The 24,418-nt window shown below is 49.9% G+C and overlaps 1 protein-coding gene across 3 annotated transcripts; it reads left to right on the top strand.

Moving 5' to 3' along the window:
- The first annotated feature begins 954 nt into the window (after nt 1-954).
- LOC133899027 (transcription factor TGA7-like) lies at nt 955-23,610 on the top strand. 3 transcript variants are annotated; one of them, XM_062339919.1, is made up of 7 exons: nt 955-1,081; nt 21,497-21,728; nt 21,835-21,915; nt 22,004-22,063; nt 22,197-22,277; nt 22,390-22,941; nt 23,039-23,610. In XM_062339919.1, the coding sequence occupies exons 2-7, from the start codon at nt 21,540-21,542 to the stop codon at nt 23,189-23,191; spliced, it is 1,116 nt and encodes a 371-aa protein (XP_062195903.1). In that variant the 5' UTR covers nt 955-1,081; nt 21,497-21,539; the 3' UTR covers nt 23,192-23,610. The 3 variants fall into 3 exon arrangements, with proteins under 3 accessions (XP_062195903.1, XP_062195902.1, XP_062195901.1); XM_062339918.1 differs by lacking the exon at nt 955-1,081 and adding an exon at nt 21,117-21,404; XM_062339917.1 differs by lacking the exon at nt 955-1,081 and having other exon boundaries at nt 21,117-21,728.
- Nucleotides 23,611-24,418: the final 808 nt, after the last annotated feature.

Here is a 24,418-nt window from a genome sequence, read left to right as displayed (position 1 = left end):
CACGATTCGGAGAAACTGCTGCATTCCAAACGGGGCTTAGGGATCTGAATGCGCACATCATGCAGCATATACAACCACAGCTCTGATGTGAGAATCTTGATCATCCTCCATTGATCTTGGAGACGGAATCCCTCACAATTTCTGATGTGAGAATCTTGATCATCCACCATTGCTTGCAAGTGTGTCATTAAATCTAACAAGGAATGCATAGTTCTCATGATTACAGGCCTCATCTAATTATTGAGAAAAGCAATGCTACTCTCTGTACTCTCTTAATCATGAGTGACCGTAACTTGCAATCAGGGGCGGATTCAGCCTAGAAATCGAGTGGAGTCTGTCAGCTACAGTAACGTTGAAGCTACAGTAAAAATATCTACAATCCACTAAATAAAAAAATAAGTGAGACCCGTGCCCCCGTTCCTATAGAGCTTGAAATGGCACCGAAAAAGCAAATATGGATGAAGAAGACAAGCAACATCACTGTATTGATAGCCTGGGAAAAGTGTGTGCAAACGTGTAAGGATACCCCTTTTGGGCTCTGCGGGGACAATCCAGAAAAGGGAAGCCCCATCACGCGCCAAATAAGTTGGTGAATGAATCTAATCACTGCTTCCATGATTTTCAATTTAATTTCATCAATCTCTCTCTCTCTCTCTCTCTCTCTCTCTCTCTCTCTCTCTCTCTCTCTCTCTCAGAACCTTGAGATTTTTTATTAGCAGATCGCCTGATCCTAATCCTAGTAATGATTGCTTGAAAACAAGCATGCTTGGCATAACAAGAGGGCCCACCCACTGTAAAGCATGATTAGTGCATCCTAAGCTAACAAGAGGGCCCACCCATCCCCAATGATAGCATTTGTTAGTGAAAGCAGCCATGCAAGCTGTGTCTTTCTTTTTAAGGGAAATGGGGTGCCTCCTTATATAGACTCGTTCATGGTCTGATGTGGGCAAGCTGTGTGTCCTTTGGAGCTTAAGCCAGAGCTAGCACAGAGATAGATATACATGGGGAGCTTTCTGGAGCTACTTCTTGCTGCTTGACTGGTGATCTCTGCCTCTCCTTATCAGCTCATCCTTAAAAGAAGGTACTACTCACCTCTTAAGTAGTTCTAACCTTGTTCAATTGATTCAGTTTATAGATGTTAATTACATTCATTTTGTGCATCTTAGTTACTAGTTTAGTGAACGGGGCTGGGATGCTTCTCGCTTGTACAGAGATGCGCCATTTTACTTACATAAAACCACATTTTTTCATAGCATACAGCATGTAGTAGTATGTTCTTTTTGTAGCATGCATGTTCTGCCTTGTAGAGAATTCTCATACACCATGGGTAACTGACTAAACTATAGGTTTTTTAGGACATATATACAGAAGTTTCATTCAGAGAAGTACAGGATTCCTCATCTTAGTTTCTTACATAATACAAACGAGTTTTAATAATCTGTCCACAAGACCACAATTACAGGTAAGGAGTGTCCTTGAAAATTTATTTCCTGTGCAATTAGCAGCAATCAAGCAAAACTTGGTTATTCTAGGATTAGTATCACATGATCCTAACAAGCTATGTATTGTCAGAATGTGTTTATTCTCGAAGAAAAAGAATGAAGCGTTCAGGGTGAATGACCAAACACGTAAACCTCTTTTCTGGAGCATATCTTGTATGTATATTATAAGAGCATATCTTTTCCTCAAGAAAATATAATAAGAGTATATCTTCTTCCATATTCAAGAATCATCACACGTCCACACATGTTCAGTTAATTGGACACAACTGACGTATCGACAACCATTTGCTCTTATGTCATGCAGAAATAAGGGAAAGGATTATACACACCTTTTCCTTTGTTTAATCTCATCTCTCTAGTAAGATTGTATGAGATTCTATACTACCATAAAATAATACTGCAAATAATCTAAGCCAGAGTAGAACGATTAAAGCAAATAGTCTGCCCTGAACAAATGGTAGATATATATATACTATGCTATAGGATCTGTGTAAGTATTATTTCAGATAAAATTATACTATGCTACAGCACAAGAAAAACTAAGGGCCCGTTTGGCAGAGCTCCAGATTCAGCTTCTGAGCTGAATCTGGAGGAGCTCTGCCAAACGGCAGAATTTGGCTTTAGCTCCCTGAGTGAATCACTTCTCCTGATTCACTGAAATGAACTAGAAGCTGAGGAGCTGAAAAAAGTAGCTTCTCCTGAGGAGCTGACCACGCTGATTCTCCTGATTCATAGAGTTTATCCTAGAGAATCATTAAGAATCATTTTCAGCCACAGAATCACTTCCTCAGAGAATCAATTTTTTTAGAGAATTTGAATCAGAAGAAGCTCTGCCAAACAGGCCCTAACTTCTACCTGACTACTACTAGATCTTGAAACCAACGTCATACTCAACACAAGGAGTTTCCTAGATCTATTTTAGTCGGCTTGTCTATTTCTATAGGCTTAAGCTTCCTAAAGAGTTCATCACAAGTCAGGTATCATAATTGGATGACTCCTCAATACTACAGATCTTTACTTTCCAAATATTATGGTCAAGAACATAGATAAGCTTGATCACCCTCTCATGATCAGAATAAGGCAAAACTTCAGTTGTCGGTGTATTTAGAACCAGGGGTCCCTAAGTCCCGAGGCCAGACCGGCCGTCCACCACATATCACCACCCTGCAAGATAGGTAGAAACAGAGTGCTCGGGAGAGAGTGCTCGGGGCTGCACGTGGCAGCCCGCTCGGTCCCCCGAAGGTTCGCGCAAGCTCGTTCAAAGACTCGAAGGGCCCCGTCGTCAGGGTGTCATCCAGTCAAGGGCCCGATGCCGCATTTAATAGGCGCGCGTGGCCTGACATTCTGACATCCTGACATTCTCGGCTGCCCACGCCCCAGTGTCAGACCCTGCCATGCAATGGCAGGGGGGCGTGGGTCCATTAAATGCACGGGTCCTGTCCCGTTTTCGCCTGCGCGCCTCGGGATAACGTCGCCAGAATCGAAGCGCTCGGCCTGCCACCCTGCCCTGGCAGGAGAACAAGACAGGGTGGGCGCACCGGGCACCTCTGAGGCTGTCCGGTGGGCCCTTTTCAGAGCACCCCGAAGCTTCCGCAGCGGCTGGTGGTCGAATGCACGCCGCCTTCCTCCACCGCCCCTGTCACTTCGCCAAAATGAAATGATTACGCCTTTCTCCGTGGCACCTGGGCATTCGCGTCCCCTCTTTCCCATTCAGGATATGTCGAGGTCGGCGCATCTATAAAAGGAAAGGATGGAGGACACCGAAAAGAGAAGGAAAAAGGAGAAGAAGAGAGTCAGTCGAAGAACAAGAAAACAACAGCCCCCGATCGCAAGACGATCAAGAGACCAGCTAGCTAGAACATAAGAGCCTCCAGCTCTTTGTAAACAGCTCTCCTTGGAGAACCAGATATATCCTTGAAGGATCCCCTTCAAGGATAGATATAACACTCATACAGGAGTAGGGTGTTACGCCCCCGCGCGGCCCGAACCTGTTCAAAAACCCGGTGTACCCGCAAGCCAGCGCATTTACTTCCGTTCCCGCTTTTTTCCCGTACAAGCTTTTCTAGGATCATCCCCCCGGCCGAATCTCTAAAGAGGGGTCTCTCGGGATCCCTGCGACAGGAGTTCACTCTCCGACAGCTGGCGCGCCAGGTAGGGGGGAATATCCCTAGATTGTTTGTTTCCCTTTTTTCTCCACAGGAAAAGATGGCCGGTGGGCACCGTCTCCAGCGTTCCGGCTCCACTTCCAGTAACGGAACGCCGCCCCACGACCAAGAGGTTTTTTCCCGCCCAAGGGGATCAGGGCGCTGGGCCCATCAGCGCCGCCGCTGCCGGCGTACTCTCCGACCCCCAGCAGATGGTCGGGGCCCCGGCCGCTAGGTCCGCCTCTGGATCACCTCGAGACCCTACCCCGGGCAGGTTCTTTCAGGTTGACTACGGAGGAAGGGCAGCCACTCCCGAATCCGTGGAACATCGAGCATCTTCGACGCTTCTACCCGTAGACGGTCAAGCTCGCGGTTCAGGTTGATAAGGCCGGGGGCTTCTCCCCGCCCGAGCAGTCTGGAGGCTTCGCCCCGTGTGGTAAATTGCTGTCACGCAACCTTGTAAATATCGTACATTCAGTATTTTAATAAGCAATCACTATGTCAAATTATATCTCTGGATTCCCTATGTTTAATCTGTCTGGTGAGGTGCTCGGTTGTGCGAGAAAAAGTTCGCTCTCTCATTTTTTCCCGTTGACAAAAGAATCCCAATCGGTATACATGCGAGCAGTCGCCGCTGACTTACGTCCGACATGGTAGGCTGTGGTGTTCGGTGTCGTGACGGGCTCCCGGGCACTAACCGAGTTTCGGGGCGCTCTGAGTAATCCCATCACTCGAGCTGCTCGAGTAGGCCGGAGCTCAGGCCCTCGGAGCGGGCTGTCGGTGCTCGGTCTGGCCTGTCATACCCGGGCGCCACCGAACCATAGGACCTCTAGGTTATGCCTCTGTCCGCCTTTGTCTGCCGGTTCGGGTATTCGAGAGGTCTCGGGTCGAAAAAACGAGAGCAGTCTATGGCAAGTACCGCACTAACAGAGCGCACCAGACAAAGAAATTCTATATTCTCTCTCTTAAGTCACAGGTCGGCAATCACAAGCAGTTCGGCCGCGAGGGCTTCAATGCCCCGGTCTCTGGTCGGCCCAAGGGTCTTTGGGTGGTCGAGATCACCCGACCCTAGGAGCCTCGTATGACTCTGGGCGCTCGGGCGCTCCGTTGAAAGGATCAAGTCCCCGGGCCCCCGAGCTCGGAATCAACCCCTTCTGGGTCGGCTGGCCGGAAGGCCGACGGCTGTCCGGTGAGTGGTTATGTTCAGACAAGTCTGCTTTCAGTAAATTTATGTTCCCGAGTCATTCTCGGGGGCTCTTGCGCTTTAATCTGCTCGGTGAGGTGGTCTCTTGGCACGCAAAAACCCTGCCGCGTGTCGGCTTTTTTCCAGAACGACAGAGCGGCTCGTAGAAAGGAGTACCGTGCGTGCGGTAACGTCTGACCGAAGCCCTTCGTGGTGGTCGTGGTGTTCGGTCCGCTCTTAAGGACCCCGAGCACTACCGGGTCCTCAGGTGCCCTGGGTAATCCTATCACTCGAGCTGCTCGAGTAGTCCGGAGCTCAGGCCTTGGGGGCAGGCTGTCAGTGCTCGGTCCGGCCCTTTTTGAGCCCGGGCACCACCGGACCGCGAGGACTCTTGGTCACATTCTCGCTCACACGCGTCTCCCTTCTACCGGCTGAGTGGTCGCAAAGTGAAAAGGTGTCCGCTGGGCACGGCGTGTTCCGGGCAGGGCCGTTCCATCTCCCGAGCAAGGGAGTCTGTGTCTTTGTTTCTTAAACTAGGCAGTACGGACTCGCGAGAGCTTGAAGGCTGGCTGCGCCAACGCCAGCAACCAGAACAACTTCATTTCTCGGGGATGGGAAGGTCGGGAGCGGCCCGACTGAGTACTCCTCGGGACTTCCAGGCGGAGCGCCAGAGGAAACATCAAGCATACAGAGAAATTGGAGTTGCGAGCCCAAGGAAAAGCTGCCATTATATTCACAAGACATAGACAAAGCATTTTTCTAAGGGTTCACTCCTAATATTCACTCCTGCATCTACAACAAAAGAAAAAAGGGCGCCGAAGGCCTAGTCAGCGGCAGAGGCGTCGGCTGAGTCCTCTGAGTCGTCCCCGGGGGCTGGCGGTGGCGGCACCTCTCGCCTGAAGCCGGCCGCCACCGCAGAGGCGGTACTCCTAACCGCTGCTCGGGCGACCTCCTCCTCAGCCTCGACCACTCCCTCCCGCGCCGGCTCCAATGGGAAGTCCGGGTCCCTGCTTCGGTAGCAGGCCAGGACATGCTCGGCCACGGCTTGGGCCAAGCCACGTCCCTCCCGGGCGGCAAGTTCCTGAACTGCCCAGGGCAGGGTCTCGAGGCGCTCGCAGACCTGCTGCAGCTCCAACACTTGTCGTGCGGGGCCGTCGCCCTTCGTGTCGCCGACAAGCCGCCCAAGACCACCTTTCTCCATGGCCCGTCGCATCCGCCGGAGTATATCCTCCAGCATCTGCACGAGGTTGACCCGCGAAACAAAGGCTGCCTCGAGCTTCTCCCTGGCGGCCCGCAGCTGTGCCTCGAGTCCCTGGTCCTCGGCCGGACCGGAAGAACCGCCAGCTGCGGCGGGGACGGCATCCAGCTTCGCCTTAGCCACCACCTCGGACAGGGCTTGTTCACGGGCGGTCAGTTCCGCCTCGTGTTTCGCATTTTCTTCCGCCCTGGTAGCCGCGGTGGCCGCCGCGGCAGCGGCTTCGCCTTCCCGGCGACTCAGTTCGCCCTCTCGGCGATTCAGTTCGCCTTCCCGGCGACTCAGCTCATTCTCCCGTCGGGCCAGCACCTCCTCCTGCTGGACCACCGAATCCTCCCGGGCTCCGAGATCAGACGCTAATAGCTCGTTATCCACTTCCCGGATGGAGACGTCCTCTTCCCAGCGCTTGACTTCTCCTCTGATCTTCTGGAGGTCGTCTTCCCAGCGCTGGAGGTCGGCGCGCGTCGTCTCGACCGCGCCCTCTCGGCGGGCCAGCTCGGCCTGCCGCTCCTCTGCAAGCCGTTCCCGGGCCGTGACTGCCGCCTCCCTCACCTGCGCCTGCCCCATCCTGGCAAGGGCCTCGGCAGCCTGCTGCCTCGACGCCTCAGCCAGGCGGGCGGCGTCTTCTCGTTCCCGCGCGGCCTCTGCCCGCGCGGTCCTCAGGCCTTCTCGTTCCCGCGCGGCTTCCGCACGGATGTCCTCCAGGAGCTTCTGCTCCCGCGCGGCTGCCGCACGGGCCTCCTCTCGGGCGCCCGCCAGCTGCGCCTTCTCCAGTACCAGGCGGGCGTGCTCGGCCTCGAGCTCCCCCTCCTTGGCCTCCACCGCCGCGCCCAACTGCCCGACTGCGGCTCGGACGCCTTCAATGGCGGCCAAGAGGGGATCGGCAGGCCGGCCAGGCACTGCGAGCGCCGGTGGGTCCCAGGCTTCTCCGCCGGATGCCTCCAGGGGGGCCGAGCTCTCCACAGGGCCCTGTGCCGCCATCCGCCCCGGGCTCTGCCTGCCCGGGGTAGGCTCCTCCGGAGCCAAGGCCTCGGACGGCAGCTGCGTTCCCGCATCAGCCGCCTTGCCCACCGGCCCCGGCGAGGCATCCGCCTCCACCGTTCTCCGCCCCGGGCTCTCCGCGCCCGGGGTAGGCTCCGCCGGCGCCCTTCCGGTAGTCGCCGCCACCGCCTCTCTCCCTATGGCCGCCACGTCGATTGGCGCCTCCACGTCGATTGGCGCCTCCGCCGTTCCTACACTGACCTCCGCTGGCGCAGCGGGCAGGTTCGGCTCTGGCCTTGGCGCCTGCTCCCTCTCCGTCGCCGCAACGCCTGCGGCCGGCCTACGGGAGACAAGTAAAAGTTGTCAAAACTTAGTTCGGGCCGAAAGGACCCATGGAAAAGCAAGAAAAATGACTCACCGATACCGCCATTTGGCCGCTGGGAGCCTAATGTCCGGGTCCGGTGCCGTCGGTCCGGACCCCTCCCGCCGCCTCTTCCGCTGAGGGCTCGGCTGGGCCACTGCGCGGGCCTCGGGTGCCGCCGCACGAGTCTCGGTCTCCGCCGCGCAGGTCGCAGGCGTCGGCGCGGGCCCCATCCGCACCAGGCGCGGCTCCAGCACCGGAAACGCCGCCGCTGCCGTCGGCGACGGCGGAGACTCCGGCAGCAGGATCAAGGCCCGGGGTCGTTTTCCCCGGTCTCCCGACGTCAACTCTTCAGCAGCTTCAGGGGCGCCCTCTTCTCTGGCGCGGCGGCTACTGCTTGTGGCGGCCCCGTCGCCAGCCTGCGCCGAGCTGCCAACAACCTCCTCACCCAGGAGTTCTTCCAGCCCGGGGAGTTCAGAGGCCTCGGGACTCCGGCTTCTTGGCCGGTCCACGGGCCCTTGGGCGTCAAACTCCGGCAGCCGCCTCATGATAGCCACCCGGTCGGGATGGGCGCAGAGCGCCATCTCCGGCCACGGGAGCTCCGCCCGGCTCATGTCCTCCGACCCGGTGATCACTCGGGTCATCCCTCGCAGCTCCGCCTGCCCCAGATCCCAACTCGCGCCGATCTGGGTCCTAGTGATGTCCTCCGGCCCGGTATAGAACCAGCTTGGTCGGGCCCGCTCCCGCAAGGGCGCCAGTCGTCGACGCAGGAAGTCCACGACCACCATAACAGAGGTCAGCCCGGACTCGCGCAGCTCCAAGATGCGCTCCAGCACCGGCTTTAGCCTCGCATCTTCTGGCGGCGGCGCCTCCCACGTCGATCGCCGAGGTTCCGCCGCCTTCTCTGGCAACTCGAGCCGCTCGTGGGGGTCGATGTCGACGAAGAACCAGTCCCGTCGCCATTCCTCCCACTTGCTGCGCACCACCTGGGGAATATAATGGTCCCCCAGGCCTTCCCGGAGCCGAAGGTTGCAGCACCCCGCGACGTCCGCCGTGGAGTGCCCCCTCTTCTTCCCCACCGGCCGAAGGACGAAGAAGTGGCGAAGCAGCGTCGCCGACGGCATCACCCCCACGAACATTTCGCAGAGATGTGCGAAGACCGCCAACGCCACGACGGAATTGGGGCTTAGGTGCGCCATTTGGATGCCGTACGTCTCCAGCACTTGCAGGAAGAAGGCGGAGAACGGCGGCACTAGCCCCGCCGCCACGAAGGAGGTGAAGAGGACGGTTCGTCCAGGAACGGTCGTCGTCGGCGTCAGAGTCGCCGGCCTCACCACCACAGCACCCTCCTGACCTTCCGGCACCAGCAGCTTCTTGATTTTATCCGCCGCCTCCTCATTCCTCAGGCGTGATTCCGGCAAGATGCTGTCCGGAGTCCTATCCCGGCGTCCTCCTCCAACCCTCGTCATCTCAGCGGAGTGGAAGGCGTTTTTTGGTGGTGAAGAGAGAGAGAAGGAAGAACGCTCCGGTCGCCTGGGAATTTCCTAGGGGCTTCGAAGCGCAAAGGAAGCAGGAGCACGGGTGCGAGAGAGCGTGAAAAAGGGGAACGGACCGATCCATTCCCCCTTTTATATCTCAAAATTCAAAAACTGCCGCCCCGGACGATTCGCTCGGCGAAGCGTCGCCTCGGTCGACGCAACTGTCAGGCGAATCTCCCGCCGATCGCGCGATGTCAGCGGTTGCCAGGCGTATTTTCCTCGATCTGCGCGGCGACCGCGCGGGCCGCCCGTATGATTATCGTGCCCCTCGGAAGTTGTATGGACACGCGACCACTCATTTTCCCGTTGGGGCATACTTGAGGTCTAAAATCCGCAGGGGCCACCTCTCGAAAGCTTGCCACATGGCATCCGGCCAGCCTTGGCCTCGGTCGCGACGAAGGGCCCATTCGCAGTCTCCGTCCCATCGACTGCCAGCGGGCCCGGGGGCTACTGTCGGTGTATTTAGAACCAGGGGTCCCTAAGTCCCGAGGCCAGACCGGCCGTCCACCACATATCACCACCCTGCAAGATAGGTAGAAACAGAGTGCTCGGGAGAGAGTGCTCGGGGCTGCACGTGGCAGCCCCCGAGGACTCGGTGCCCCGAAGGTCCCGCTGAAGTGCTCGGGAGAGAGTGCTCGGGGCTGCACGTGGCAGCCCCCGAGGACTCGGTGCCCCGAAGGTCCCGCTGAAGTGCTCGGGAGAGAGTGCTCGGGGCTGCACGTGGCAGCCCCCGAGGACTCGGTGCCCCGAAGGTCCCGCTGAAGTGCTCGGGAGAGAGTGCTCGGGGCTGCACGTGGCAGCCCCCGAGGACTCGGTGCCCCGAAGGTCCCGCTGAAGTGCTCGGGAGAGAGTGCTCGGGGCTGCACGTGGCAGCCCCCGAGGACTCGGTGCCCCGAAGGTCCCGCTGAAGTGCTCGGGAGAGAGTGCTCGGGGCTGCACGTGGCAGCCCCCGAGGACTCGGTCCCCCGAAGGTTCGCGCAAGCTCGTTCAAAGACTCGAAGGGCCCCGTCGTCAGGGTGTCATCCAGTCAAGGGCCCGATGCCGCATTTAATAGGCGCGCGTGGCCTGACATTCTGACATCCTGACATTCTCGGCTGCCCACGCCCCAGTGTCAGACCCTGCCATGCAATGGCAGGGGGGCGTGGGTCCATTAAATGCATGGGTCCCGTCCCGTTTTCGCCTGCGCGCCTCGGGATAACGTCGCCAGAATCGAAGCGCTCGGCCTGCCACCCTGCCCTGGCAGGAGAACAAGACAGGGTGGGCGCACCGGGCACCTCTGAGGCTGTCCGGTGGGCCCTTTTCAGAGCACCCCGAAGCTTCCGCAGCGGCTGGTGGTCGAATGCACGCCGCCTTCCTCCACCGCCCCTGTCACTTCGCCAAAATGAAATGATTACGCCTTTCTCCGTGGCACCTGGGCATTCGCGTCCCCTCTTTCCCATTCAGGATATGTCGAGGTCGGCGCATCTATAAAAGGAAAGGATGGAGGACACCGAAAAGAGAAGGAAAAAGGAGAAGAAGAGAGTCAGTCGAAGAACAAGAAAACAACAGCCCCCGATCGCAAGACGATCAAGAGACCAGCTAGCTAGAACATAAGAGCCTCCAGCTCTTTGTAAACAGCTCTCCTTGGAGAACCAGATATATCCTTGAAGGATCCCCTTCAAGGATAGATATAACACTCATACAGGAGTAGGGTGTTACGCCCCCGCGCGGCCCGAACCTGTTCAAAAACCCGGTGTACCCGCAAGCCAGCGCATTTACTTCCGTTCCCGCTTTTTTCCCGTACAAGCTTTTCTAGGATCATCCCCCCGGCCGAATCTCTAAAGAGGGGTCTCTCGGGATCCCTGCGACAGGAGTTCACTCTCCGACATCAGTGGATCTAAGTTTGCTAACTATTCCGTCAAACCTTGCAAACATAACATCCAAAGACTCTCTGGAACCTTGCACAAATATTTAATATTCTTTATTGTAAGCGCTCTAATGCCTAGCCTTGATTTGGTTAGTGCTCAAATCTCTCTAGCAGTAAGGAGGTGTTGAACCTTATCAAACTCATTGAGACTCAGACTGGTGAACAATATATTTTTAGCTTCATATTGTTCAATCTAGGCCTAACAAGTACGAGTAATGGGAATTTCATAGTTAGAGTCAACAATTTCTCATCTAGCCTGTCCTTGGTTTAAGAGATAAGCCTCCATGTGTTCCTTCTAGTATGAAAAGTCACGACCTTCAAAAAATAGAATCTTTCCATATCTCTCCATTGTAGCCTACGAATCACAAAGTGTAAGGATCGGTGACGTCCTAAGAGAAAGGTGAATTAGGATACTTAAAATTATTTGGCTCTCAAAAGATATATATATATATATATATATATATATATATATATATATATATATATATCAATTTCTATCTAAATGTACTCTATATTTATCTAGTGTGTCTACTCTACCGTCCAAATAGAATTGCAACCTATCTAGGAAGGTAAATTACAAATATGTAAATGTGAAAACGTAAATAAGGTAGAGAGAGCAAACTCGATATAAGGGATTTTTATCCCGTGGTATCGATGTCATAAACGCCACCCATAGTACACGTTGAAGCTCCATCAAGGATATGCTCCTGGTTGCCAACTCTTCCGATCACGGCTCTTAAGCCACGAAGTCACCAAGGCAAGACCTCAAGCAAGATGAGCCACTGAGCCACCAAGTCAATGTCTCACCACAAGCCTCTCTTCTGATCACTTGTCGTCATCTTCACTTCGGAGTTTAAGCCACAAAGGCAAGGGCCTCTATGTCCCTATACAAGCTTCTTGCCATCGCTCCACACAAAGTTGGAGTGTCAATAAGCTTGAGCCACCAAGGCCCAAGGTGCCGACGTACCACTTGGTACAATGTAGGATCACTCCTTGATCCACTCTCTAGGTAGCAACACCTAATAACAACTCTCTCTAGGCCTACTAATACTAATCACTCTCTAATATTATGCTTAATTGCCTTAGATGATAACTTTAAGCACTTTGGTGGCTTAGATGTCTACTCAAATGTATATAGACTTCTCTATACTCCAGCACACTGCCACACCTACAAATGACCGAGTGGAGGGGTATTTATAGCCTCAACCCTGCGGACTAACCGTGGCCCCAACGGATCAACTTTTCTATATACGCCGAATGATTCGGTGTAAACAGATTGTACTCACCGTACTATTCAACGTATACATCCTCCACAAACTAGCCGTTAGAACCCCACTTAAAACCATTCTGAACACCGGATATTTTGCGTTGCCTTCAACTCTATCGCCGGACCATCCGGCGTGTACACGAGCCAAACTGCGCCACTTCTCTCTATGCAAAATACTCTGTCGTAGCCAATCTTCATCGTCAGACCATCCGTCGTGTACAACCACGCCAAACTAGCTATTGAGACCTTCTCTGGAAAAAATCACTCCGGCATAGCAACCTCTTCATCGCTGGACCAACCGGTCTGTTGTGCATTTTCTCCTTTCATTGGAAATGCTGTAGTGTAGGCAATCTTTAGAGTGTCGGACCATTCGGTTTGTTGTGCATTTTCTCCTTCCACTGGAAATGCTTTGGCATAGCCAAACTTCAGAGCGTCGGACCATCCAGCATGTAGCTTCTTTAACTCCTTCCTCTGTAAATGCTCCGTCATGCACCATCTTCATATTACCAGACCATCCGGTGTGTTCAAAACACCTAGGGAAAAAGCTCTGGCGAGTACAAACTCATCTACGCCGAACCATCCGGCATTAACAATATTTCTAGGATATGTAACAATATACCTAGTTGATGAGACCTACTTGAATCACTTCTATTGAGCTTGTAGTGGTTGCTCTTGGACTTGATCTTGTAGTTAAACTTGGTGCAGAGTTAGAGATCTTGTTGGAGAGATTTCTCATCTTATTCTTCTCCTTAGTCTCCTTCTTGACTTGCTTGCATTGGAAAAACTTATGACCTTCTTGATAGCACTTGAAGCATATCACGGTAGACCCCTCCGCAAGCTTATTTATCATGATAACATGATTATCTTGAGGAGGTTGAACATGACTCTTGTCTTTTAATCTTGTCAAGTTCTTCTTGAGCTTCTCCACTTCTTACTTGAGCCCATCATTCTCTTGTGCAATGAGTTCATTAGATAGTTCTACACTAACATTCTCAATACAAGTCTCATTGCAAATGGATGAGTTAGATAAATAATTAAGTCATCACAAGAAGTGGAAGCATCTACCTTAGGATTTAAATTAAAAAGAGAGATAGATTGCTTCAAAAGGACCTTAGGATGAGATTCAATGCCTTCAAAATTTGCCTTAAGCTCTTCATTTTCCTTGTTTAGCAATTCGAATTTGCTCGATAATTGTTTATAATTAAACGCAAAGATAGCATGAATTTCATTAATGACATTGAATTTCTTTAATTCTTTAGATTGTTTCTATAAGACCATTTTTTGCTCATTGATCAAATCAAGGGGTTCTTTTTGGAAGGAAGAATCTTTATCGGATTCATCATCACTTATATCGCTTTCAATATTTTTAGCCATAAGGCATTTGTATGATGATAACTTGCGTGATAGTTTGCATGATGAAAACTTTGAGAAAAAACTTCTCTTGGAGGAGTGAGTGGTGAAGCTCTCATCACTTCAGCTTGAATATTCATATTCACTCACCCATCTTTCTAAGCTTACAAATGCTTTGCATCTTCCCTTTGCCTCCCTCTTCCTGATCTTGATCTTCTTCTCCTTCTTAATATGATCAATTGTATTGACTAAGTTCTTCATAGAGATTAGATGATCAATCTTGGCATTGATCCTCTTGATATTTTTCTCCATTTGTGAGATGAGTTTGGTGACATTGGGATCCATCTCTTCGTCACTTGAGGTGCTTTTCTCATCTTCTTCGTTGCTCTCTTCATCTTCATCACCATCATCTTCGCTTGAGCTTGACTCTTGCTCTTTTCTCCTCATCTTCATCGTCATATGTGGGCAATGACATTGCTTGCTTGTGAGGGCGAAGCTCTTGGCGTCGAATGAGGAAGGAGCTTCAACCCCTATATTCATGGTCATCTCATGGGTGATGATCTTACCGAGCACTTGACTTAGAGTCATCTTATTGATGTCGTTGTTATCGTAGATGATGGAGACTATCAACTTGTACTTTGGAAGAAGATCTTAAAATATTTTTCTCACCACTTGATCGTCTCCAATTGGCATCAAACCTAGCTCATTGATCTCATTAACAAGGATATTTAAATGTAAGTATATATCATTAGCACTTTCATGAGCAAGTTGTTTGATACTATTGAGCTTAAAGACTAGCACATGATATCTTTCATTGCGCACATCCTTTGTGCATTCATGTATTTCAATGAGATTAGTCCAAATATCATATGCATTGGTGAGAATATATGCACAATTGAAAGCATCTATGCATAGAAATGATAAAAGAATACTCTTCGCTATAGCATCATATTGCCTCTCTTTGTTTGTGAGGCGTTGTCTCATCCCTTTCTCGGTGACTCTCTAAACATCTAAACCTTTAGACCTTTGGCTTACAAGAAACAAGTCATTAAAAATTTTCAACGGGGGAAGTTTATGCCGTCAAAGTGTGGAGCACTACCGGTATTCGTCCCGTCTTTGGATATCACAACTCACTAGGCGATGAAGCCTAAGCGATAAAAATGAGACTACGGCTCAACTGCCACTTGAATTGGCAAAACCTTGTGAAAGATGTGAGCTTCTAATAACAATTGTAAAGTCAGTGTGAGCCCTAGCTTTTATACCACTTGTAAGGATCAGTGACGTCCTAAGAGGGGGGGGTGAATTAGGACACTTAAAATAATTCAGCTCCAAAGACTTCAAAAGATAAACATATATCAATTTCTATCTAAATGTGTTCTAGCTTTATCTAGTGTGTCTACTGTACCATTCAAAAGGAATTACAACCTATCTAGAAAGGTAAATTGCAAGTATGTAAATGCGAAAACGTAAATAAGGTAGAGAAAGTAAACTCGACACAAGTGATTTTTATCCCGTAGTATCGATGGTATAAACACCACCCTTAGTCCACATTAGAGCTCCCTATGGATATGCTCCCAGTCACCAAGACTCTTTCGGTCATAGCTCTTGAGCCACCAAGGCAAGGTCTTAAGCAAGATGAGCTACTGAGCCGCCAAGAAAAGGTTTCACCATAAGCCTCTCTTCTGGTCACTTATTGTCATTTTCACTTCAGAGCTTAAGCCACTAAGGCAAGGGTCTCCGCGTCCCCGTACAAGCTTCTTGCTGTCGCTCCACACCAAGTTGGATGATTAACAAACTTGATCCACCAAGGCCTAAAGTGTCGGCGAGTCACTAAGACTCCAAGGTGTCAGCGTACCACTTGGTACAATATAGGATCACTCCTTGATCCACTCTCTAGGCATCAACACCTAGCAACAACTCTCTCTAGACCTATTAGTACTAATCACTCTCTAATCTTGTGATTGATTGCTTTAGATGATAACTTTAAGCACTTTGGTGGCTTGGATGTCTTCTCAAGTAGATATAAGCTTCTCTAGACTCTAGCACACTGCCACACCTTTAAATGATCGAGTGGATGGATATTTATAGTCTCAACCCTGCGGACTAGCCGTTGCCCTAACGGCTCAACTTTTCTGTATACACCGGATGATCCGATGTAAATAGATTGTACTCACCGGACCATCCGGCGTGTACATCCTCCACAAACTAGCCGTTGAAACCACACTCAAAACCATTCTGAACACCGAATATTTTGGTGTTGCCTTCAACTCTAATGTTGGACCATCCGGTTCATACACTCGAGCCAAATCGCGCTACTTCTCTCTGTGCAAAATACTCCGTCGTAGCAAATCTTCATCGCCAGACCATTCGGCGTGTACAACCACGCCAAACTAGACGTTGAGACCTTCTCTGAAAAAATCACTCTAGCGTAGCAACCTCTTCATCGCCAGACCAACTGGTATGTTGTGCATTTTCTCCTTCCATTGGAAGTGCTCCAGCGTAGCAAATCTTCATAGCATCAGACCATCCAGTCTATTGTGCATTTTCTCCTTCCACTGGAAATGTTCTGGCGTAGCCAATCTTCAGAGCGTCAGACCATCCGGCGTGTAGCTTCCTCATCTCCTTCCTCTGTAAATGCTCCGACGTGCACCATCTTCATATCGTCAGACCATCCAACGTGTTCAAAACACCCGGGGGAAAAGCTTTGGTGAGTACAAACTCATTTGCGCCGGACTATCCGACGTTAATAATATTCCTGGGACTTCACCAATTCAGTCAATTTTTGTCCCGACTGCGGTGACTTCTTCATGTCTTGTATCTATGAGACCTACTAAGGCATATACTTGACGAACATGTTAGTCCCATTGACTATATTATCATTAATCACCAAAATCATATACATGTCCTAAAATGGTCGCTGCAATCTCCCAAAGGGCATATTTGCTACAACAAAGCCAGTTAAGGTCAATTAGTGATCAAACTCGGCTTTGATACCAATTGAAGGACTAAGAAAGACGATTAGAGGTGGGTGAATATGAGCCTCATCAATTTATTGGATGGTCTATCCCAATCTTTCACCCAACGCACCTCAAAACAAAATCGCGGAAGCTAAAAACCGAGAGACATAACCCACATCAAACATCTCCATGAAAAACCATAGCTCCAATGGATAGATCTAAACTCTAAGTTCCATATAAGATTAATCCAAGTGTCATAGCTCTCAAGAACTCGCAAATAGATGTAGAAGCACTTAGATCTAAAGATCTAGGCACCGGGTGAAGGAAATCTCTAAGTTGATGGATTTAGAGGTGAGGTATAGTTTAAGACCAACTCATATGTGATTCTTATATCTCTAGCAACAAGAAGAACAACTCCAATATGGTGGAAAATTTCAATTCTTCAATAAAAATAAAAATCTCAACAAAAACTAAATAACTTACAAGGGAGCCAAGAGAGGGATCTAGAAGGGGATGAACACAAGCATAAGAGTAAACAATATCTTTATTACTTGTAGAGGAACATCTTAATTTTGGCGGATTATAAACTATTTTTCTCACAAAGCTCTCACCTAACACATAGGCTAAGCACACCTCTTTCTCTGCTTAAAACTCTAGAGTTCTCTCCCAAAGGCTCTCAAATGGCTGGCTCTCGGAACTCACACAACCCTCCTCCTCTATTTATAGGCATAGAGATGTTCCTTAGCCCTTAAGTTTTATAGATATCCAAAATATCCCTATCTTCCAATACACTCCTACCTACTACAGAGGATATTTTCATCCAACTTTTTCTTCATCCATCGAACAGTCGTGGTGCCTTCATGATATAGCTTCGTCTCGACACAAGCTTCGCGATGATGCAACGTGCACTTCCAAACTTCCCAGGTTTTGATGCCAAACCGCAAACCACCTTGCACGCTTCTCAAAGCATAACTCACCGCTACTTGCTTATACCTTAAGCAAGCCACCCAATGTCGACGCGTGTACTTTGTCTTGCGATCTCGACCGCCGATAATTCTCTCTCACTCCCGATCCCTCGGGGTGCCTTGTCACTTACACCAGCATCCCTTTCGCTTGACTTTGTCAACACACCGTCTTCATCCACTTTCTCACGCTTTGCTTGATCTCCACGTATATAGCTAGGATCACCCTTGACTCCACCCGATCTCCTTGATTGTCTGCAACTAAGCACTCTGCTTAGCTCCGATTATCCTGCCGTGAACCCTCAAGTTGCATACGTCATCTACACATGACAAGACAAGCACAAAAGTTTCCCCAACTCCATCTCCAATTAGTCATAGTCAAAATTCTCAGTTGAAAGCTCATTACAGAAAAATTGTGAACACCGAATGATCCGGTATACATTCTTTCTGAGCACCAGACCATCCGGTGTGTGAAAAACCTTTCTTCACTAAGTCGAGAGAAAATCTCCTGAAAAAAAGCTCTGGTGAAGCCTCCGGTGTACACACCGGACCATCCGACGCGTGCATAAGCTCTTTCTCCACCGAGCCGACGAAAACTAGAGAATGCTCCGCCAGTGTGCACAACTGCCCATCACTGAACCATCCGATGTTTAACTTCATTCTGGCTCCAAAAAACATATTTCCTAGAAAATGCTCCGATGTGCACACCTCCCTAACACCAGACCATTCGGTGAAGTCTTCGATTTTCTCTTCTGAGTCAAAATCCTTCGGTGTGAATTTCTTCTAAACACCGAACCATCCGGTGTAGTCTTCTTCCTAAGCGTCGGACCATCCGGTGCTTGTAATTTTCCTAGCTCAGAGACAAAAACTCCAACCCACATTTCTTTCCAACTCTGATTAGTCATAATCATAACCATGCATTATAATATATAGACAAACTCATGCAAATCAAACTCAACTTAACTTAAACTTTATCAATAACTTATCATAAGTAAACCAAGACATATATCCACTTAGTTCCTCAAAAATATTATTCCATAATCCAGATGAACGTTCAAAGTTTATTATGAAGCCAGCACCCTAACTATTTTTATTTCAAATTTTCCAGTTTCTTATCTTACCTATTGTTTTTTCTAAAAAAATGATAGATTTAGGTCATTCAAGTGAAGCATGAAATGAAGCTTTACCCTGGATATGTTGAAGACCATTTCAACATCCACAAACTCTGGTGATCATTCCTATTTCCTAGACACCCCTGCTCTATTGAACTATATGATGGATGTCACAGAAATGGAACCAAATATATATAAAAAATAGAGGCGACCCTATATAACCTAAGATATGGCAAACAAAGTGGAACCTCACTCATGCAATGACATGTACAATACACTAAATTATGGAATCTAAGCTCGTGTCACTAGCTAGTTCTTTAGCCTATCAAGTGGACTAGTGCACCACCCCCAAAAGGTTGGGGCTATATATGCTTCTGTGCCTTTGGAATCTCCATCATGAGGGTGCATAGACATTAAACGAACAAGATGCCCCCAAATACACATGGCACCTAAGGTTAAAAATTCAAGGAGACGATACGATCCCATGGGCAAGATGAGAGAGAGTCGAATAATATTCTACTAAACTGGATGGGAAACCTTAATTATTTGACCATAATACTAGTGCAGGAGAGCTAGAGGGATCCTGATTCCTGCGTTTCTTGCGTCCTGGCCTCCTGGGGTCCCAACCAACTAGTGAGATTCCATGCGGCTGCATGGCCGCTCAAGTGACGATTCCAACACAAAAAGGTCTCAATTGCTGATGCACTGCATCGCAAAGTTGTGGCCGATGCATCATCGCCAACTAACCTAAAATCACCAATGAAATTTTTCCTCTTTTCTCCTCTCCACTTCTACGATAATTATTAGGCTCCATACCTTTTCGTGGAAAAGAGCGACATATGTTCTAGGATTGGACGATACATGCACACCATCCAATTTGTCCTTGAAGCGGAAAATGTTCTAATTACACGGAAAAATAGTTTAAGAGTTTGGGTTTTGTTCAGGTCGGCCTAGCGCCTACCGTAACGTTTCTTAGAAAAAAAAAGTCGAGTCTCTTGCTCGACCGCTTTCATGTTAATTTCAAATTTAACATAGTGGCACGTATCACAACATATGCAGACTAATTTTACGGTGACGATTCGGTGCCTTATGTCTTAGCATATATCTAAGAGCAGAGAGTAAAATATTAATATTAAGAAATAAGCTTTCAATGTAATATATGTATGTTTCTAGTTTCTAAATCTTCTAAGGCAATTAATTGTCTCGTAGTTATTTAGGTTCGATCAAAGAGTTAGTATCTTCCATACGAAATCAGCTTCTACTCTCCTCTTTAAATTGATTGTCACATTATATCGTTGTTTAGATAAACACCTAACTAATATCAAAGATAAAAGTCAAGGTGGAATATTAAGAGAGGCCTAACTCGTGGGAGAAGTTAATTGGAGGCCGGTCGTTTGTGCCCATCGTCCAGGTTCCAGCTTTTGCTTCTTTATAATCCGGTGAAGAATCATGCGATTTGAGGGCATTTTCACGGAGCTGAAACAGAAACGGCATAGGAGTGGCAGCAAATCGGCCGTGTCCGGTCCAACCGTCGCCCCTGCCCCTGCGCTGACGCGGACTGACGTCACGCGTGACGCTGCCCAGCTCTTCGATTCCATCCGGCGTAGTCGCTGTCATGCTCCTCGCCAAGTGACCCAAAGTCTACACGAGATAAGCTATTCAATGCCTCTGATGACCTATGAGCTGTTGGGGAGATATTTTGTGTTGTCTAACTTGAGGCTGATGCCAATATTGCATCAAACTCGAAACAATTAAAAAATTTGGCCGATATATCTAATATATCTGATTTATTAATCTATATAGTAGGACAAAATAGAAAAGATTTAATATGTTTATCAGTATTTTATTTAAATTTTGTTTAAATTTATTTTTTTAACTTTGTTAGTAGATTTGATAAATCATATTTATCGGTGATCTTTGATAATTTTTATTTATCGGTAAAGAAATCTTGTTTGTAACCAAATCGTTTTGATGATACTTGGCCATAAGTTTATTTCCATTGTCTTAGCATAATCTTTGATGCTCGTGCGTTTCAGATGTCGTTTTTCTCCATCGATAGGTTCTGGCAGCAGTTCGTATGTAGGAGTGGTTGATAACAGCGACGGATTCGGAAGTTAGTGGTGAACCTAACCCTCGTACTTAAACAAGTCAAATCCAGTGTTCACATTGCACTGTCTAAAGTTAAGTTGGAGGTGCTGATGGCGTTTGAATCCGAAGACCTGATTCAATACCTCCAAATCCATGAAATTTTAGGAGAGAGATCAATTGCGTGTTTAGTTATCTAGATCTTTTGAATCCTGACTCAACGCAACGGATACGTAGAATACTGAAAAAAAGCCCAATTAGTTGCCTATGTTCACTGTTACAATATGGCTCAACGGGTGTAAATATACATTCTCATTCTAGCTCAAAAGTGAACACTGCGTAGCTTGATTCACTTATCAATGTTATAAAATCATCTTCGTACGAGTAACCAATTAATCTTAACTTTTATATCTCATCATACAACTTCAAATTCAATCAACTAAATAAAAACTCAACTCAAACTATATAGATAAATACAACCAATCAAATATATTTTTTAACTAATATAATTCTTCTTCGTCTACTGCTCTCAGACTGCTTCTGCGCCCGGGGTTTGTCGTGTGGAACGGCGGCCAAGTAGCCAACAACGGAAAGGACCCCGCCCGCCGTAGCCCGAGCCAGCACGCAACAAGGAATCACACACGTACGACTACTTCCATCAATCATGAGAGAGAGAGAGAGACGATGACAACGCCACACGCCTATTCACCCCAGCTCCTGAGCTGAGCGACGCCCTCCTCCATGCCACTGGAGGCCAGCTCGACAACCAAAGCCCTTCCGGTTTCTTGCCGAACCATATTCGTCCGTGGAGTCTTCCTCCTGCGACCCCCTCGCACTTAATTGCTGTGGAGAAGTGCGGCGGGAGCTGACTGCTGTTGCTGCTGCTGCTGCAGTCGCTTCCAGCCGCTGGCGACTAGCGGCGCTCCCGGCCGGTACATGACCTCGGCGTCCGTCGGCGCGCCGATGGGGATCTACGAGCCGCGCCGGCAGCTGGTCGCCGCCGGGGCGTGGGGCGAGCCGTTCCGGCCCGAAGCCATCAACGCCCAGGCCACGGCCGCCGCCACGGTCACCGGAGCGGCGACGGCGATGGACGCCATCGAAACAGAGGTCAAGTTGGGCAGCTGGGTAAGCCAACTTGCAGCTCGTTCGTCACGCACGCGCTTCTTGGCCATCTTGCAGCACGATTTCCTCGTCGACTGCGTGCTCATGCCTTCACTGGCTTTGGTTGCAGGCACAGGATGACGCCCCGGTGGAAGAAGCGGCGCCGTCGTCGGATAGCTTCGGCCACGACGACGCCAGGCCCAGAGAGAAGGTGAGAAAGAGAGAACCCCCAGATTAACCCAGCTGAGTTCTTGGCAGAAGAATTCCTCACTAATTTGCCAGGACTTGACTTTGCGTAGGCTCAGAGAAGGCTCGTGCAGAACAGAGAGGCGGCTCGGAAGAGCCGGCTACGGAAGAAGGTGAGCGACAACTCATGCCAATCCAACCAATCTTGGTTGCTTTTTTTAGTTCTCACCGTGATGATCACGCAAGAATCAAACCATCTCACCGTTGATGATTGATTGCCGTTTGCTTTGATCGATTGGTATGCAGGCCTACATCCAGAATCTTGAGACGAGCCAGATGAAGCTGGCGCAGCTGGAGCAGGAGCTCACCGGGGTCAGGCGGCAGCAGGTAGAGCAAGAAGCCAAGAAGTAGGAATAATTCAGGAGAGGACATCGATCGCCAGTTGATTTGTTGGTGAGCAGGTTCATCGCTAATTTCAGCTGCCATTGCTGATCTGCAGGGCGTGTACGCCACTGGACTAGCAGCACCTGTTGATCCAGGTGTCGCTGCGTTTGAGATGGAGTACGCGCACTGGGTGGAGGAGCAGAGCAAGCAGGCCGCCGAGCTGAGGACGGCGCTCCAGGCACACGCGCCGGAGATCCAGCTGCGCATCCTCGTGGACGCCGGGCTCGCGCACTACGACGCGCTGTTCCGGGCCAAGTCCATGGCCGCCAGGTCCGACGCCTTCTTCGTGCTGTCCGGCGTGTGGAGGACCCCCGCCGAGCGCTTCTTCCTCTGGATCGGCGGCTTCCGGCCCTCCGAGCTCCTCAAGATCCTGGCGCCGCAGCTGGAGCCCCTGGCTGAGCAGCAGGCGTCGGAGGTGCGCGCGCTGCAGCAGACGGCGCGGCAGCTGGAGGACGCGCTGTCGCAGGGCATGGACATGCTGCAGCAGACGCTCGTGGAGGCCCTGATGACTGTCGATTCCCGTGATGCTGCTGGCGGCGGCTACGCGGCGCAGCAGATGGCGAGCGCGCTGGGCAAGCTCGACGGCCTCGCCGGCTTCGTGGAACAGGTGATTCCCTTGCCGATCGACGAGAAAATTGATTCTTTGCATGGTCTACCTGTTCTTGTCATGACCCGCGAGCTGCGCATCTACGTTCTTGGTGTAGGCGGACCTTCTGCGGCAGGAGACGCTGCGGAATATGCACAAGATCCTGACGGCGCGGCAGGCGGCGCGGGGGCTGCTCGCGCTCGGGGACTACTGCCAGCGGCTGCGCGCGCTCAGCTCGCTCTGGGCGGCGCGCCCGCGGGAGCCGGCCTGAACCGCGCGCGCGCGCGCAACGATGGGTGGCTCGACGTCGACGGCGAAGAGGAAGCGGCATTCGGCACGTCCGCGCGTGGTTGACTCCCGGATCGGCCGGCGGAGCAAGAAGCCAAAGAAGGGTTTCTCCGGTGGCTCGGTTCCAGCTCTGCATTTTGCACGGGCAACCAGTGCGTTTGCTCTGAATCTTCAGATGGCTACAGCAGTAGGCCATGGATTTGATTGACAGATCAAGAAATTTAGAAGTGTAAATACAGTATACATATCTTTTTGACAAGAAAAAAAGGAGTTGTTTGGATGGTATATGCCTGTGAGGCTAAGAAGCACAATTTATGATGCAGTTGCTGTTTCTCTAGCTCAACCTGTAATTTAGCGAGGTTGTAATTTAACAAGCCATTTTCAGTGCCACACGTTCATTTAGCTGTTTCTCTAGCTATATGGCTCTCGTTGGTGCTTCCTCTGATTTTGTCCGATGCCGCCGATGGAAAAAGTACAATCCTTAGGCCATCTCCAGTAGAGGAGGCATTTTTGCAGATTCGGGCACTACAGTGATTTTGCGGGGTACTGTTCACGTACTGTAGTAACTCCAGCAGAATGGTATCCGGCGCCACGGTATGCTACAGTGTTGCTACAGTACTGTGGAGAGAGAGATCGGATCTACAAATTTGCGGAGTTACTGTACCACCCGCAACACTGTAGCGCACCGTAGCAGTACTGTAGCACGCTGCTCATAGAGACTGACGGTGGGCCCGTGGAAGAAACCAATGTCTGTTACTGTAGCTGTACTGTTTACAGAGGCTGGCAGCGGGTCCGGAGAGAGAAAAAGAGAAGTAAAAGGTAGAAAATAAAGTAGCTGCTGGAGATGAAAAAATAAGGAATGCTGTAATAGTGATAAGGGATGCTGTAATAGTATTTTTGAGGATGAAAATTTAAGTTAGCTGCTGGAGATAGCCTTACTAGGTGCATGCAATGGCTTTCGGTGCACGAACACATTCTTTTTCAATATTTCGAATCCAATATTTTGTTCGGATCAGGAAATCTTCTGCTTCCGTTCAATTTGTTTCAAAGACCTGCTCGAATGAATTAAACAGAGTTGCGTTGAACAGATGAGCTATAACACAAACCTGGCTTTAGGGGCGAAAACATGCTGGATTTTTTCCGTATGTCTGATCTTTTGAACTATTTTAGATGCTAATATGATATTACATATTTGTAATAAATCTTAGAT

The sequence above is a fragment of the Phragmites australis genome, chromosome 18 (assembly GCF_958298935.1).
Source record: "Phragmites australis chromosome 18, lpPhrAust1.1, whole genome shotgun sequence".
Taxonomy (NCBI): domain Eukaryota; kingdom Viridiplantae; phylum Streptophyta; class Magnoliopsida; order Poales; family Poaceae; genus Phragmites; species Phragmites australis.
Note: the sequence above shows the minus strand (reverse complement) of the source record. Positions and strands in the feature narration are given on the sequence as shown.

Bases quoted from the DNA above. Each gene is read 5' to 3' on its own strand.
- LOC133899027 (XM_062339919.1), top strand. From the start codon at position 21,540: ATGACCTCGGCGTCCGTCGGCGCGCCGATGGGGATCTACGAGCCGCGC. The intron at 21,916-22,003 runs GTGAGAAAGAGA...GACTTTGCGTAG, and splicing joins ACGCCAGGCCCAGAGAGAAG to GCTCAGAGAAGGCTCGTGCA. The intron at 22,942-23,038 runs GTGATTCCCTTG...TTCTTGGTGTAG, and splicing joins TCGCCGGCTTCGTGGAACAG to GCGGACCTTCTGCGGCAGGA.